The sequence below is a fragment of the Sipha flava genome, unplaced genomic scaffold (genome assembly GCF_003268045.1).
Source record: "Sipha flava isolate LNK unplaced genomic scaffold, YSA_version1 324_pilon_pilon, whole genome shotgun sequence".
In the NCBI taxonomy this organism is placed as follows: Eukaryota; Metazoa; Arthropoda; class Insecta; order Hemiptera; family Aphididae; genus Sipha; species Sipha flava.
The window spans coordinates 604,685-623,812 of NW_020273009.1; the positions used below are offsets into that span (position 1 = coordinate 604,685).

Genomic DNA, 19,128 nt, shown 5'->3' on the forward strand with positions numbered 1-19,128 from the left:
AAAAATTATATGGCGTTAAATATTGTTAGTTTATTTTTTCATTAATTACTTTAAATGTTATATATTTATTTTATTAAACACAATAATACATAAATTATAACGGCACAAATAAAATATAAGTAGAAGTTATTAAAATCTGTTTAGTAAATTACCAAAAAAAATGAAATAATGCTGTTATCTAACAAGGTATATAAAAAATAAATATAACAGTACTGATATTACTACAACATACATTTTAAATAACTTTCTTTACTTGTTTTGAGTTTCATTTTCACGATAATGCAAAATATTTTTATTAATATAATAATTATATTCATATTTACCTATAATGTCATAATTCATAATCATTGAAAAAGATTTTTATTACGCCTGATTATATAAGTTGTCTAACTAATTATTTAACTCTGTAAATTTTGTAATGAAACGTGATGAAAATAAATTAGAAAATAAAAAAATATTGTAAAATGGAAATTTCCAATGCGTGTTATTTACTTATATTAAATATAATTTTGTATTTAATTCTACTTTTGCTTTACAATTTCAAATAATGTAATTGTGAGGAACTATTAAACACAAATTGGGAATTAGTACACTCAAAAGTAATTTAGAACACACAACCATAGCCGATTATATATTTATTTTATAGTATATAATTATCAGTTGTTCACATAATAATGATATATTTTTGGTTCTCATTTTTTCAGATAGATTATTACACTTACAATCATAAGATATAAGTAATATAATACAACAATGAATACCGACGGTAAAAATGAAAAATCAATTGTTTACCTAAAAACGGTTAGCTTATTTTTTCAATGATTCATCCCGACAAACGAAACATGCGCCCTTAATAATAAAGCCGATTTGTCCAATTTTCAAAATCTGTTCTTGTAACAGCCGACAGAACAAAAACCATACGATAATAATAGAGAATAACATTTACTGTACAGTGACTCACGTATTATTTCACCAGGCAAGTTTTTTTGTATAAATGTTTACACAAAAATGACATTGGGTAACAAAAGTAAACACTATTATTATATATTATTTTTTTTTGATTTTCAAAAGAGTTGTAAAATAATCTACAACAAAATGGTAGGTATGTAGTGCACATTATAAATCTCAATAAAGCGTTTTCGTTTAAAGTGGATCTAGTGACTTTTACGAGCTGGTTGGCAAACGGTCGATAATGGCGTTAACACATTTTACCGATAAACAAACGATCATCATTATAGTGATTGGTTGGAGAGTTATATTTGTATTTATTGTTTCATCCACACAGCATATCGTAAATAATATTATTCAAAGATGTTTCATTGCCAAAAATGACATGTCAAGTACATATATCCTCGAGATGTTTTGGGGTTATGTGAATATTGATATTCGAGTGGATGATTTGTACTATACGTAATGGTGTTATTCAAAATGTTTGTTCAACATTTATTCATTAACCGAATAATATGAAATGTTAATACATCTAAGATCAGTTAAGTTAAAATAATATTGAATTAATATAACGCAAAATAAAAATAAACATATATATATATATATATCATAGAAAGAAATTAATTAAATTTTACCCGCTACATCAAGTATTCACAGTTAATAATCTTTGCAAACAATTCACACTATAGGTATATAATTGATTAATAACAAAAAGTACATTATATACTACAATACAATTATATAAAACGGTATTGTTTCCATAATAGCATATTTTATTTTTTTTACATTTGTAAGGCCTTAAAAAAAATTATGGGATGATATTAAAATATATAAAATATTTAATGTTTAAGTCAAAACACTCTTCACTTTGCTATCAGAATAAATAATGTTTTAATTATTCGATTTCGTATTATTCAATCAACCATATTATATTTTATATTAATATAATTATACAAAAGATAATTCAAGTATATTTCTTTTGATACAATAAATATACAATAAATAGCTACTTAATAAATGCGACATTCGTAAATTATATTTAAGGTTGTATACGTTATTATATGTAAATAGTGTAATATATATATGTAATAGTACATAAAAATAAATTAATTATTAGTCTGGTGTATTCTTATCAGGAGCTGAAACTGTTTGAATTTATCATTACTGTTCCGGTTTGGTTGCCATTTTTATTAAAAAAAACTGTTTTATTTTTGGTTTACAACATTAATATTTATTGAACGGCATATCCAAACATAAACGACTCCATTTGTCAAAATTTTTCACCAATATATACCAATATTTATCTGGGTAGAAGTCTGCTACATCCTTCTCGACATAATCCTCTCATCGCCTTCGGGGTCATTTTAACCCAAACAAATAGAAATCTTTTCTACAAAATAAGAATAAAGGCTTAAGAGGTTGGTAATGAATTTAAATGATTTAAAGATTCAAAGATTTTTGTTAAAATATCTGAAACCACGAATGTTATATGGTATTAATTGATAAAGAAATATTGTTATCCAAAATTGTTTAATAATTTTTATAAATTTTTGTTAGAATAAGGTTTTTGTAAATTTACATTAATAATTAAACAAAACAAAATATTATTCAAGAATATTCTCAGTTCCATCAACTCATATTTAAACTATAAAACAAAATATTTTAAATCTATATCTGAATTTAATAATATATTCAAACTGTACAAAAATAGTTTTTTAAATATATTTTGTATTAATTTAAGCAGTATAAATGTTAATTTTGACCAGTTATTACTATTTTTTTAAAAATGATGTACACTTTTATTGCGTAAATATAATCATTCTAACTGACACTTGATGTAGATAATGATATATACCATGATTTAGATAATTATACATATAATTTGTTTGGTTTCCAAATGTTCTCCACTAAAGTGAAAAAAAACCAAAATGATGGTATCATTGTTTTTATAAAAAATAATTTTTCAGTTGATTTAAATGAATATGCAGTAAGGTAGCAAATATTATTAATTTAAAAATTGCTGATAATTCATTCAATATTCCAATTAATGCATCATGTATTTATAGATCATCATCAAATGATAATAGATTTTCGGTTAATCTTAATGACATAATAAATAATGATAAATCGCTACAAGACCGAATGTTAATAATAGGAGATATTTATATTAATATTATTGAATTATTTGCAATGAAAACTTAAATAATGAATATCTAGATTATTATCATCAAATTTTTTTTGCCCGTTTATAAATATATATACAAGACTACAGTTAAACAAATCACATAATTAATACATCAATAAATTAAATAATTTATTTGTTTAATGTTGTGATGAAAAATTTTTAAATAATATTGAAATATATGTCATTCAAATCGACATAACGGACCAATAATTGCATCAATCCTGTTAGTAAAATTTGAGCATCAAAATAGAAATACAATAAAACATATTGACTACGGCTTAATTAAATGTTATTTGGAAAAGGAGATTTGGAACTGTGTTTATAATGAGACTTATATTAAGGTTACAGTTAATCATTTTTATGATAAAATAAACTGTATTATTGAAAAATATACAAGTGAACAAAATATATTATCAAAAAAACAAAAGAATTAAAGAATGGATGACAGTAAATTGATTGTGTTCTATACGAAAAAAAATGAACTTTCGAAAAAACCAAAATACTCGATTTAAACAATGCATTATTTAAGTATAATAAATCACATAAGAATAAACTTAATTCACTTTTAAGAGAAACCAAAATTAATTTCTATAAAAGGAAACTTAACTCGATATCACATAATCTAAAAAGCTACATGGAAACTAATTAATGAAATAATAGGTAATAAAACAAATATTAAAGATAATGTAAAAAGCTTAGTAATTGATAATAAAATAATAGATGTTCATAGTAATACAACAACTGTATGAAATAAATTTAATGAATACTTCACTATAATTGGTACACATTTGTCTGAGAAATTCATTAAATCAGATCATAATCATATTGAAGTCCAATATCCCTATAATAAGAACTTTAATAACTTTTTTACTGAATCTGCAAATAAAAATGAAGTTATCAAGTTAATAAATAATTTAAAATATAAAAGAGCAACAGGTTTTGATAAATTATCAGTAGAATTAATAAAAAGTACCAATATTAATATTAATTATAGAACCCATTCATTTATATATATAATAAAAGTTTAAAAGAGGGATATTTTCATCAGAGTTTAAAACAATTGTTAAACCACTTTTTAAAAATGGGGATGAACAAATAATAAATAATTACAGACCAATAACACTTATCAGTAATTTTGTAAAAATCTTTGAAAAAGTTGTAAAATCGAGATCAATAACTTTTTAGAAAATAATAATCTGCTTTCAAAAAATCAATATGGCTATAGAACAGAATTAGGAACTACAGATGCACTTGATAACAAAAAAAAAAATTATTACCGTATTCCTAGATTTTGCGAAAGCGTTCGATACTATTAATCATAAAGAACTATGAAATATAATTTCCGGTTTTGAAACTATTAAATAAAGTTTAAAATGGTTTTTGAGCTATTTGAATGTTGGAATTATACATATATATGAAGGTTATTATAAATGAGACAGAAGGTGATAATATGAAAATATACTGTGGTGTACCCACAAGGTAGTGTACTTCGTCCAGTGATATTTATATTGTACATAAATAGTATATGTAGTATGTAAATTAATGGAAAAATAATTACCTATGCAAATGATACGTGCTAAATATTCTCAGACAATAAATGGGACTTGGTGCATACGAAAGCAATTTCCTAATTAAATTGAATAAATAATATCTATTTTTATTTAATTATTAATATTTAAACAAGTATAAAATCTATTGGTATATTTATGTACGTATGTATGAATTATTTAGAATTTAAATTATCTATACTATAAGTGGCATATTTGTATTTTTATAATATACAGCATAAAACAATTTGCTCCACAATAATTTTTATCTTTTAACAACAATTTGATTTCCGTTTGAAAACAATAATCATAATATTAAGTTATTTATTATAAACAATATGAATATTTATAACAATGTAATTAGAAAAATAAATGGTAATGATTAAGACCTTAATATTAAATTATCTATCTTAATATTTATCAATGTGTTAGTATGAATATTAAAACATAATAACGATTGACATGATAAATATACAAATCTATCCCTTCTAGCCTGTCAAATTAAACAGATTATTTGCTTATTAATCATTTTTAAGATAGTATCTTGTTATAAAAGTAATTTTTTGTCTCGCAAAATATTCAGAAAATTAAATTGTGTAATGGTAAAAATAATACAATGAAAGTAATTATAATTAAAAAGGTTTTATTAATCATGTTTAATTTACAGCTAAGAGACCTATTATATGTAAATTTAACAATTAAAAAATAATAATTTGATACTTTGATAACATAAATATAGGCCTACAACCAATATGGTTTCAATATAGGTATATTTAATTAAACGAGCATGACATTCAATACATAATGATTATGTTTCTAATTTATATTTAATATAACACGTATCTACATTTACAATGGATATAATGAATGATATTAAATTGGTTTATAATTACCTTTTAATATAAATCAAACATTAATAATATTTTATTAGTATTAAAATATTTATATATATATATATATATACATATATATCAGTAAAATACGTTTTTATTTTCATTTTCAGGCGAGCTATAAAATTTAAAAATAAATAACTTCATAAACTAACATAGATTTATTATTAAATTTAAATTTAAATCTGTTAAACACAGATATAGTTAATTTAAATAATTGATGGAAGATATATAAGACACAGTATGTACAATATTTATTTTTATTGTTATTTAATTTGAAGTGTCAATAACCTAACCAGAGGTTCATTCATTATAAACACCCATAATTACTCGACAAAAACGTAAAAAATTATTATTAAAACGCATAAGTATATAATATTATATTTAATGTATAAATAAATTAAAGATTATATTTTCAGAAAATGAACATAGAATATCTTATAATAACGAACTTGTTTCTAGAGAAACAGAATAAGGATTCTATATGTTTAAGTATATTACTAATCACTAAAGCCAGTTAACATTAAGTAAAATATATATTTTAATGTTTTTGAACTGGTTAATATTTTAAAATACATATAAAACACATAAAATAAGTTGTTAATCAACGTATTTATAAGCCCCCTAAAGAGTTTTTGGAATTTTGTTTGAATCTTAAAAGGTTTTTGTTTTATAGTTCACGTCAACAGTGATGAGTAAATTTGCATACAGGATAACTATATAATATACTGTATAATCATTATTTCTCATAGTAAACAAATAAGTTCATACATACCTATACGTTTATAGTATATATATTTTTTTTTTTTTACTTTTTATTACCATTAAGTTTTCTTAAAATAAAATATATAATATTTGAAAAATTATATTTATATACATAGTTATAAATTTCAATAATACAACGTCGATACATTTTTTTTTATTATACGAATATATACACAAAATATACTTATATAAGCCTAAGGATGTGATCGCGGTTCACTAGACTAATGGAGAAAAACTGGTTCGAAACACTTCTCATCGGTCATTACCATAATAATATAATATACATTCACACTATTGCGCTAATTCATCTATAACGCCGATTATAATATTATAGTATACATGCATGAAGTATGATTAATCGTATATTAAATGTAAGTACAATAATTAAAGTTATTAAATTGAAAATTACGAACATTTCGTTGATTTATTTTATTATAGTTGAACCATTCTATATTTATTCTATATATATGACCAATTTTGATGTGTATTCTATATATTTTTTCCAAAATATTATTTGCAATTAATCCAATTAGTCAAATTATTAAAATTATACAGCTCATGGAATAATGTTGATATTGATATAAAAATAACAGAATAACGTTTATTTTGCTGTCTTACATGAATGTATTGCATACTAAACCTATTACATTTCATTTTTAGCAATTACCAATTTTTTAGAATGAAAAAAAGAAAATAATTTGTTCGTTTCTGTACGTTTTATTTTTAGACAATAACTGAGAAATGGATCTTAGTAATGTCTTACGACTACATTATTTTACGTAAATATTAATCATTCTTAATCAAGTGCAAATAGATTTATAAAGAAATTAAGTATTTTTTGCATCAAAATCAAATATACTCGATATCCTTGAAAACAGTTCATAAAAAAACATATGTTTTTTAATATAACGCGAACCGAATTTTGCATGAAATATGAAAGTAATTATTTAGTTATGCGATGCATTTCTAACATTTAAAAATTATTAATTTTAATTATCAAAGCAATATTTAGGATGCATGAAATTTTATAAATCATAAATTCGATTCATTGATTACACTTTAAATGTATAATTATGACACTAATATCACAATGCAAAAAATAGAAAATGCGAACACGATTTATAGAAGTTAAAAAATATATTAGGTCACTTATAAACATATGTAACTTATTATTACACCAGTAACTCCAACAAAATAATTTAAAAATATATGAGTACATCAGTATCCCAAATAATAATATTTAACTCACAATAGATTTTTTTTGTTAGCATTCTCACGAAATAAATTATAGAAACATGTAAAACAAAAAAAACAAAAAACATATATAAAACGGCCTTAGTTTGAACTTTTCAACTACAAAAATGTTTAAACAAATTTAACTAAAATATTCTAAAAATATAATATATTACAGAAAGTAATATTATAAAAATAAAAAAATAGAATTACAAATACTATACTACCATAAATTTCATTATATACTCAAAACACAACCCACAATATTTTGAATAAATCTATCTCTAACTTAAGAAGGAATTTAAAAGGAAAAATCACACACTTCTGCAATGGACATATGCCAAATGTGTTATTAATAACATGTGCATCATTTGGCACAAGTTAAACTATAGAAATCTAAAATAATAAACATAAAAATGTAGCAATGACATTTTAATTAGAAATTATGGTTTTTTTTAGTATTTGAAATTCACCATAACTTCCATTTATAACTGCATAGAATTGCAGTATATTGGTATACATCTATAGTTTTTTTTTTTACCTTTTTTTAATAATTTTGCAATTATATAAGACATCGTTTTAATAAATTAAACATTAAAACAAATGTTCATCGGAAAAGTCTTTAAATCAATCGGTTTATTGTCCATTCCTTCGAAGACATCCTCCATACGTTTTAACCGAATTCATTTATGCAATAACCAATTAATTAAATTTAAAAATATTATTTTAAATATGAGACATCATTTAGTATAATAGTAATATAGTATAATTTTAATTATACTAATTTAGTATAATAGTAATATGAGACATCATTTTGAGTTGAAAATAATTTCTTTCAATATTTGCATTTTGATACAGGATTGTAATAAAAAAACTTTTTAAATATATATTCTCATACTTTATCTATCTATTGTACATATCTTTTTCTTTATGCTTCTATGATGTTATATTATAATACAATAATATTGGTTTAAACTATAGTTAAATTTAATTAATTTGGAAATGTTTCATTTAAGATTCCACTTTAATTAGTATTCAAATAGTTAAACGTAAAAAAAGTTAATTAGTCAAAGGTTCAAGCTAACAACAACTTCTATTCAATAATAACCAGCATCCGTAAAAAAAAAAATGATATAATTGGTTATACTCAAATGTTGAAATTTCAACAAAATCGATTTTTAATTAAAAATTAATAAATGATTTCGAAAATTATTTTACTTAAATGAACTATTTCCTCATGATATTACACAGAAATACAAAACATAATGTTACCAAGTGACTATTTATACTTCGTGCGTTTTGTATTCGCCTCGAGATTAACTACCATTTACATTCAACGAACATTTTTCACCAAAAAAAATTCATGTATTTCCTTTTAAAGTATAATTAAACCATACAGTACGTTATTCTTTTAGTACACAATATAAGCCACCGGCCATTGTCTTTGGTTTATAATAGTTTTGCAGATTTATCCACTCCTCACATCTACCTATAACTGGTGTTTTATGCATAATTTAAAAAAATATTAAAATGGGATGTATACGATAAGCTTAAAAGATTTTCATACTCAAGTATTACATATCTAATTTTATAAATAATGGGTAAAAAAACAATAAAACAGTAAAATTTAAATTATTCTCTGATTTTCGAATAGAGTTCGCTTAAAACAAAAATTCATATTATATTTTATACATTGCACAAAGTGTGAATTCAATCTCTCCACAGATAAATCGGTCATTTCGAAAAGGACATTCTGCATAAAATGAAAATTGTCAGGAAACATAAAAAACTGATTTTAGAGATTAAAATTAAATTTAGATAAAAATTGAAAAATGGTTGAATTAATTAATTAATATTAATTAATAAAAAACCAACTATGATATGGCGTTCTCGCAGGAAATATGCATTATTATTAGTTTAACACATCTATCACATAAAACTAATTTTGAAAATGTGGAGAAATAGCCTTTTCGAAATGACCGAATCAATTTAAGTTCTTTCAAAATCAAAGATAAATCGATAAACTTCATCATTGTAAAGGTTTCTGATTTTTCTCTATCAGATTAAATAGCTGAATCTATTTGAAACTGATACAATGCACTCCAATGAGCTTTTACCTCGGCTTCAACGGTATATTATATTCAAATTTCCAGGAATATTTATATATATTCTTATATTCATTCAAAAACATATGGTAAAAATTTTATGCATCATAAATTTAAATCTTACTTAACATATTTCATACGTGTTTATAATCAGGCCAATATATAATGTTACATAAACTTCTATAATTTTTAAATAATTAGATATTGTCTCCAGCCAGTAAATATATTCTTATCCATAAAACCCCGTAAAAATGTCATTATTATAATTATAATTTTATCATTCGTATATAATAACCAAGATAATAACTTTAATACAATTTTGAAATCAAATTGGACTTTTAGTATTAGTTTTATAAAACTATTATATAGTAAAAGCCCAAATTTATTAAATTATTCTATCTCATATATATTTTTATATAGCTGTGAGTATTAACTACTAGATTACCGTTATTGCATGAAAATTAAAAAAATATTTCATGATCTAAGATGTATTAAGAATAAAATATGAAACTTCTCGTACAACTTATTCTTATTGTTTATACGCGATTAAATGCGTAGTAATAGAAAATAGATATAACAATCAAATTAATTGAAAATATTGAAATATGAGACATCATTGAATTTAAAGAAATCAAATAAGATCGGCTATGTGTATCAAAAACAGAATGTGTACAATATGACCTAGTTGTTTTTGGAGGACACAAGGAGATCGATAATTTGTTTCGCAGACCTACGCCGTAATTCGAACACATAATGTATATATAACCATATTGGTATTAGTGCTCTTAATATTGTCAATTTTTATAAGAAATCATGCTAATATTTTTAAGTTAATTAGCTAATTAAAAAATACTAATTGATCTAAATTATAATAATAAATTAAATATATATAACTATATAGCAAATCGTAAAACAATTAATACTATAATAAAACGTTAATATTTCCATCACTTTAAGCCCAGAAAACATTACTATTATTTATTAATAATAGGTTATTACATATATTATTTCAAACAAAAGTTGATAATTTTAACTTAAATAATATAATAAAAAAATGACGGTACTAAAAATTATTTATCAGATATAACGTGTTTTATATAAGTGCATAGTAACTTTAAATTATAACACAAATTATACAATTAAAAAATTAGTTACAAATAGTTTAATTAATTAATACAATATAAAATTAGTTGTCTCAAATTAATCATGTCAAAATTAGTCAAATTATCATGGGAAATACAACACTAAGTTAATAAATGCAACTTAGTTTAATATCCTACTATATTTTATTAGTAAATTTAAGTATACATGTGTTTAATATTTCCGATACGAGAATATTTCAAATAACGTCGGTAATTTGAATAAGAGTATTTCATTTTCCTCCTTTGAGTTTCGAAAGTTTTTAACTATCTATTAAATACAACCAAACTATAAGATAGTTACTTGTATTGATCTTATATGACTATTCAATATTCTTAAAATGTATATATATACAGGGCCGAGCTCAAGGTATAGGCAAGTTAAGCACCTGCCTAGAGCGGCACTTTAGTAGGGGAGGCATTTTCAACAATTTTTTAGTTCTATTGGTGTTTTATAAGAAAAATATTTAAATTAATTCATTCATGAAAACCACTTACGTATATAATAAAATAATATTGTCTAAAGTTATTATATTACTTTATATTATGGCCTACGCTGGGCGTTTTCAATTATTCAAAAAATATAAATAACCACACAATCACTTCCGTGGTATCCGATAGTCGCGATAGTGATGGGTTTTGAGTAATAGTAATAGAAATCATTTTTTGGTCTTTTTACGTATAATTTTATTCATAAATAAAAAATAGGGGAGGTAATAAGTTAAAATAAGAGCTCAATTTTTTTTTTTAGAAGCGGCAAAATTTGATTTTGCCTAGAGCACTATTTTTGCTTGGGCCCATAGGCGTGCGCACGGGTAGTGCAGGGTATGCAAGCGCAATACCTGCGGCAATGTGGCTTTACAGCCTGGTGTTTGTTATAGAAACAATTTTTTAACATTTTTAAAACATTATCGCTCTTTGTAACAATTCCGGTTACAATTTGTAGCTGTGAAAGAGCCTTTTCAAAATTAAGTTTGGTCAAAAATAAATTAAGGAGTCAGATGTCACAAGAACGTCTTGAGTGTTTATTAATGATATTTGCAGAGCAAGAAATGGCTACAAATTTAAATTTTAAAGATATCATTGAAGAATTTAAATCTTTAACTCCAGCCATACGTCGTCTTGAACTTTAATTTTTATATAGATATTAAGTGAAAATGTATGTTCTTCATAAATATTGTATTATAAGTAAATAAATAATTAATAAATGTTTTGGTTATTTTGTATTTTTTTTAAGGTAAATGGTAATGATAAAACAATTAATAAAAAAAATTATTTTAAGTTAAACCATGCCAAATATTTCTAATATTTTGTACAGGAAAACATTTTAGATGATGACAAAAATATTAGTGGTAAATAGTAAAATAGGAATGCACCACCTGTGAGTATTGTCTGCGCACGCCTATACTTGGGCCGGCCATGTATATACATATATATATATACATTATGGAAATACGAGATGTATACATAGAGACCTGAGTATAAAAACTTTATGGGCTAATCTTAAATTGTTATAACATTTTGGGAAAAAATTAAATGTAAAAACTATTTATCAAATATTTTTTACAGAAATAACTACAAAGTTATACGGTAGACAGTGGCACTAGGATAAATTATAATATATAAAAATAAGAGAATATAATATATTAAATCATGAAATATAAATTGTTTAAATCAAAATATAAACAAAGCTTAGTCGAATATAACTTGGTTCCTACTTAAAAATGTCACTTTAACAATTAATAAAAATCGTAGATTAAATGTAAGACAGCTATAATCAAAAAATAAAATTTAAATCAAAATGTTTGGCTTTCCTTTTGAAGAGTTTCATTTTCCTTACACGATTCTTACACGTATACCCAGAGATTGGAAGTCACTACAAAGTCGAAAAAAAATAAATTGCTTAGTTACAACTCGAGAATTTATTATAAAAACCCTTTTTATAATAATTTTTAAGTATTTTTCAAAACCTAATCCCCAAATATAAATATCTTAAATCAAAAATAATATTAAATTCAAACAGCATCATCTTACAATGATTATATGTAACATATAATCATGGATATTACATAAGTATATGTATTTTCATGATTTATAATAAATCATTATAAATAATTTATTATGCCCTACAACAACTCAATTAAAGATTTTTTGTAACAATAATTGTAACTATAATACGGATTATACCACAAATTATTTAATACTATCATACAAATGTCCTGTTTTATCATAATTTTACATTTTAGTATAATAATCATACACAAAAATATTATTAAAAACAATATTAAAAATGTTAATTTGATGGTTAGCATTTTCGTTTAAAATTTATTGAAAATTGTAAAATACTAATAATTATATATTATATTTAAAAACAATTTTAACTGTATAGAATACAACTTCCGTTAATTATTGTGAGTTGTGATGTAATAATACATTTTAGATACCTATATTTTAATTTGTAAGGTAATGAAATAACAATAAAATTTCTACTAACCTATCATCAGTATTTATAACTTCTATTTAGATTAAAGAAAAACATAGTTATCATTTTCGACAGTAAATTTCACAAATTGATTATTTTAATCTCGAAAAAAACTATAAAAAAAGTATTATTTTTCCTATGAATTTAATCGTTATATATTCATTATTTATTGTCGATGCAAAATAAAAAAATAAAACTAAAATATATTTGGTATTTATTTAAAAGAAAAACAAGATTTTCCAAAAAAAAAAAATTAGCAACCACTTTTTTAATTTTAATAATGTAAACCAGGGGTCGGCAACCTTTTGAACCACGCAGGCTATATTTTTTTTTCAAATGTTTATTAAGGGTCACATTAAAAAAAAAAATTACATATGATATATACTTATAACTGTATTGCTATTATATTTGATTATTTTACATAGAAATATGAGTGTAAAAAATACGAATGTTACTGGAAAAAATTACTTTTAAGAAAAAATTTAATTTTTTGACAAATTAAACATAATGGCTTACCTTTGTTTTCAACGAAAAAGTAAACAATTACAAAAAGTAATCAACCCAAGAATTATTAAAAAAACGATGTTCATCACAAATTTTTCTTTTTTTAATCGCCATAATATCTGGATTTACTTGTAAAATGAAACTATTACGAACGCAAACAGTCACATGTACGGGCGTAATCACGATGTTATACTACTTACTACAAACGCAAAGTAACTATGACCATAGATTAAATATATTAGATACATATGTATTAAATACACAGATTAAATATATTTGAAATTTTAATTTTTAAATATATGTAAGTATATTTAATTTATCCTATGACTGAGTAGTGCCATCATTATCTTTAACTCCGATTAGATAATAATAACAATTTTATAGATTAAACTGACTATACAACTATATAGAATAAACATCAACTATTAACGATTAGATTACATTTTATTTATAAAAAAAAATGAATTAAATAGTATTGAAAATTGTATGAAAAATATTATTGAACAAAAATAAAACACAAAAATTAACCATCTTTGTGCGGGCCATAAAAAATTGCTTCGCGGGCCGCGGGTTGCCAATCCCTGATGTAAACTAAGAAAAATAGAATTGTATTTTTAATACAACAGTTATTTTAACCAAGATTTTAAGTAACACGATTTGCATATGTATAACAATATATTTTATTTCTTTTCTACGAAATAACTTTTTAACCCACTAAAACTAAAACTAGTAATTACTAATTACTTATCTCTCCTTAGTATAATAAATTTAAAAATTAAATAGGTTTATATTTTAAACTTCAACCGATTTTCTTCACACTTTGCACGTCTCTTTGCATACTACAATTGCATACATTTTTTATACATAAATATTTATGTTGTACATTTTATTTACTTATAAAACTTCATACTTAAGAGAGCGTAACAACTGTAGTTTAATGTATATTTTACTGTTTGTATTATGAGAAAATTATTACCATAACAATCCACAAGAAATGCAAATATAGAACAATATAAAATTGAACAAGGATGATTTTTAATTAATTTTTTCTTTTAATATCATAATTTTTTAAATTACAGTAAAATATTACTAATTATATTATGTGAATATTCAAATAATAATAATATGAATACAATTAATTAAAATGTATTTGTTCGATATTATATTAAAATTTTCTGAAAAAATCATACGGGACTCCCATGTTAATATAATATTTAGTTTATACAAAACACTGTTCTTTTTATTTTACTATATGCTTAAATCAAGAGATATTTTAAGTTAAATTTAAAATTAATGATATTAATCTCTTAAATTATTTAAAATATATTGATAAATGTATATGTATATAATTAATCAATTTGTACGCGCATGAGATATACATTATCACGACGTAACGTGCGTGTCCGGTCATTGTCCACAACATTTTCAGTTAGATTTATACAAATATTTGTAGTTATATATAGTATATTTTTAATAAACTTTAAATTTTAATCACTTTGCAATAACGAAATAGATGTAATAATTATTTATTTTCATATAAATAACATTCAATATTAAAATGAGAAAAAGATTTTTTTAGTGTTGAAATAGTATTTTTGAAAAAGATGTACTTGACTTAATGATATAAAACATGTTTTCTTTACGAATAAATGTATGACACATTAATTGTAAATCATTTTTTGTTGGAATCCAAAATTAAAATGAATTAATTACCAACTGTGTATGCATCTTTTAACTATTTTATTTTAAAAAGAATTTATACGATTATAACAGTTTCTTTATTAGAATAAACCCTGCGGAAGCTTGCCAATAAACTACACCCTGACAGATGAAAAGAAAAAATCCTGATCCTATCAAATCTCCAAATCTCCAAATCTCCAAATCTCCAATTAAGTACAGGAGAGTCTCCAAATCATTGTTTGAAAAAAAAATAAAGTTTATATAAATAACACTTAAAAATAAAATAAATACGATCAAGTATTAAACAACTTAGACAATAATATTCACAAAAATACCTTCTGTCCAATTTTACTTTAAGACTAAAAAACTCATTCATATATATATTAGATTTTAAAGTATATATCTATAAAATTAATTGTTTAGTTTGAAAACTCATTTTATCATATAACTTTATTATAACTAAAATTTAAAAGCAATTATTAGATTTTAATGTTATGAATTAAAAATTAGAAATGAAGTATAAGTTGGACTTAATGGTTAAATTTTAGCTATTAGTTATCCTAATACTAACAAAAATATGTAGTTCAATAATTAATCATAATTTTTTTTAAATATTTTATATTTAATAGATACAATTTTTCATATATTAATATCATAACATAATTACCAAATAACATTTCGAATAAATACAACAACAAAAGTTTAATAATAATATAATAAAATATAATACACAAAATTAATATAATTAATATAACTTTAAAATCAGTTATCAGTAAACTTTGCTAAATACTTAAATAATTATAAAATTACGAGCAAGTACCTATAAAACTTAATGTTTATAAAAACAAAATAAAATTTCCTGTAATAGGTACTTGAATAAACTTTAATTTTTAAAGACCATTAAAGAAATTTTACTCTATAAATGTTTTTTACACATTAGCATTAGGTTCATTTTAGTATGAACAACAATATTTAAAATACACGGCTTTCCTTTTGAACGCTTTTATATGTTCACTGAGTAAATACTAAATACAATCAGATCTTATACATATTATTTTCATAAATGGATCTATGGAAATACGTTTCATTAGTTATATTCAGCGTTTTGTTATCAATATTTAATTAATGAAAATTTTTAGTTAAATTAAATTTCTGTTGCATTATTTAATGCCATGTAACAAAAGTTATGATCGGGCATATGAATGATCTAGACTAAATCAAAACTAAACAAATTCCGCCCCGATATTGTGCTACACAAAAAAAAGCCTTGTCCATTTTAAATCTATACCACTCAGTAATATTAAAAAAAAAAATTAATGTACTAAATTTTTCCAGCCACGAAAACGTAATATCAAATCGTTATAATTAAATAAACCGAGACTATTATTTTAGCATTCAATTATGCGTACGTTTCGCGCATACCAGAATATATTACCCTTTATGTGAACTGTAAAATACTAAATCTCGGTACGTTGGGTTTCGGTAAATATTTTTGATTATAAATTCAGTTTCATTTTTACCAGGTAGGTGTACGTGGTAAAGTGGTAATATTAAGAGAAGAGCATAGGGTGAACATTTTAATAAGAACAGTAAAGCTATGAAGGTAATGCACCAACATTTATAACTCGAAAATGAATTGGCCAAAACGACTAATTTTCATAAGATCTGTGTCATCTACCTGAAAGTGCCCTTGTATCTAAATAAAACAGTGTCCCTGCACGGAACGGGGTACATATAAATCGATGTTGCACCGTTCCAAATGTTTTACAACGAATAACGTGCTGTGTACGTGATTCGAGCGTGTCAAAGAGCAATAGACGATTTGTACATTTCTTGAAATGAAAAAAATGACGTACCTGTTTTTGGGCTTCCAACGCTTTTTGAACACTCCGAGCATTTTCACACGATGAGCTACGGGCGGATTACGATTGGACGACCGAAGAACGAGATGAGAACGCGCAGCGTAACCGACGATCACTTCATCGCACGGCTTTGAATGAACGTGAGCGCAAGGGTGTCTGGATGATCACGACCGTAATACAGTGCGAAAACGAGCGGCGAACGAGACCACGTCGAGGACGGGGGGCGCGCCGAAAACGCTGGCGAATAGCGATAAAACGAACGCGCGGCGAACGACACGCGGTGCAAGACGACGAGCGACAAGACGCGACCCACGGCATACGGTGGACTGAAGAGGAAAACGCGGTGCGCACACATGACGCCGCGCTCTCGGCGGCCCGCAGGCGACACGGCGACGAGGAGGGGAACAGCTGTTCGATCGACCGCGCGCGTCAGTGTGTTACGGTGGCACGTTCGTCCGGCGGTCGCGGCCGTGTCGCCGGTGAGTCGCGTGTAGGATGGGAAAAGGAACGCGGCGGCGGCGGCAATAGGATTATAGAATACGAGAGATGGACCGCCGCAGCCGAAGGGTCACACGAACGAAAATATTGTGCACTACTCCGGGCGCGGGCGGTGGGATCAACATGGTACATGTTAGCAGTGGCGTAGATACAATTGTTTTTTGGGGCGGGTGTTTATGAGTCAATCCATAATATTCTTAGTACATTTTAATGCGAGTTCCTATGTAATAATATTACATTTAAAATGGTATTATTATTGTGTCCCGTATTTAATGAAAATTATTTTGTTACTCAATTTTTAATACATACCTAATCATAATAAAATGAAAATATCATTTTACAATAATATGTAAATATCAATAAATAATAATTAAATATCATTAAAAAAAAATCTGGGGGGATGGAAACCCTTTACACCCCCCCCTCATCGTAACTACGCCACTTTATGTTAGGACGTACTGCAGGCGTAACGTACTCGCAACCACAGCGAATTCACGCACGGTCCACCCGCTAAATCTCTTATAAGTTAGTAGTGTTCCGCCGCCGCCGAGTGATATTCGTTTCGCGTATCGTCTACGCGTTGCTCGTTCGATTTATCGAGAAAGGCCGTTTTGATTTTGTTTGTAAATTTACAAGACTTGCATATCATTATATTACACACGTACGATATAATTTCTAATTAATTTCGTAATAATTTAGCTAAAAATGATTGAAAATCATTCGGTACGATAATAGTTATTAATCTGTGATCGAAATGTCGATATTTTTGCTCTAGAAAAATGTTGAAATATTATTGACAGCTATTCAAGGATATTAAAATCGCAATCGGTAAAACGACTATGAGTTAATAAATAAAAATATCTTACCACAATATATTAATTTGTATAAACGCAGGCACGCAAAAAAACATCGACTAATAAGAAGATATCTATATTATATTTTAGTCCGTCATAGTCTGCACTCCAATATTCACGAGAGACGTTTCAATTGATTTACTTTTATAACATGCCACGAAATAAATAATGGTTTTTTTTTTCAGTACCCCATTAATTATTACACTATGTCGATCACAATGTATTCAAACACAAATTACTAAATGAACAGCAAATATAAATAAATACAATACTGTTGGTTATTATAGTTATTACAGTAAACGGGCCAAAACATAGTAAAACAATCGTAGTGAGTATTTTGGATTGCATACATAAACTTTTACTGAATAACGCTATGCAACCAGTGCCGCAACTACAAAATAGGAGGCCCGTGTGCGGTAATTATATTAGGCCCCTT

General features: G+C 24.7%; 1 protein-coding gene across 1 annotated transcript in view; it reads right to left on the minus strand.

Moving 5' to 3' along the window:
• Positions 1 to 17,690, minus strand: part of LOC112686802 — a 252,933-nt gene extending 235,243 nt beyond the window's left edge. The window contains exon 1 of the mRNA XM_025559239.1: positions 17,335 to 17,690. Coding sequence (XP_025415024.1) covers positions 17,335 to 17,375 — 41 coding nt within the window. The 5' untranslated portion in view covers positions 17,376 to 17,690. The remainder of the gene's footprint in view (positions 1 to 17,334) is intronic.
• Between the last annotated feature and the right edge of the window lie 1,438 nt (positions 17,691 to 19,128).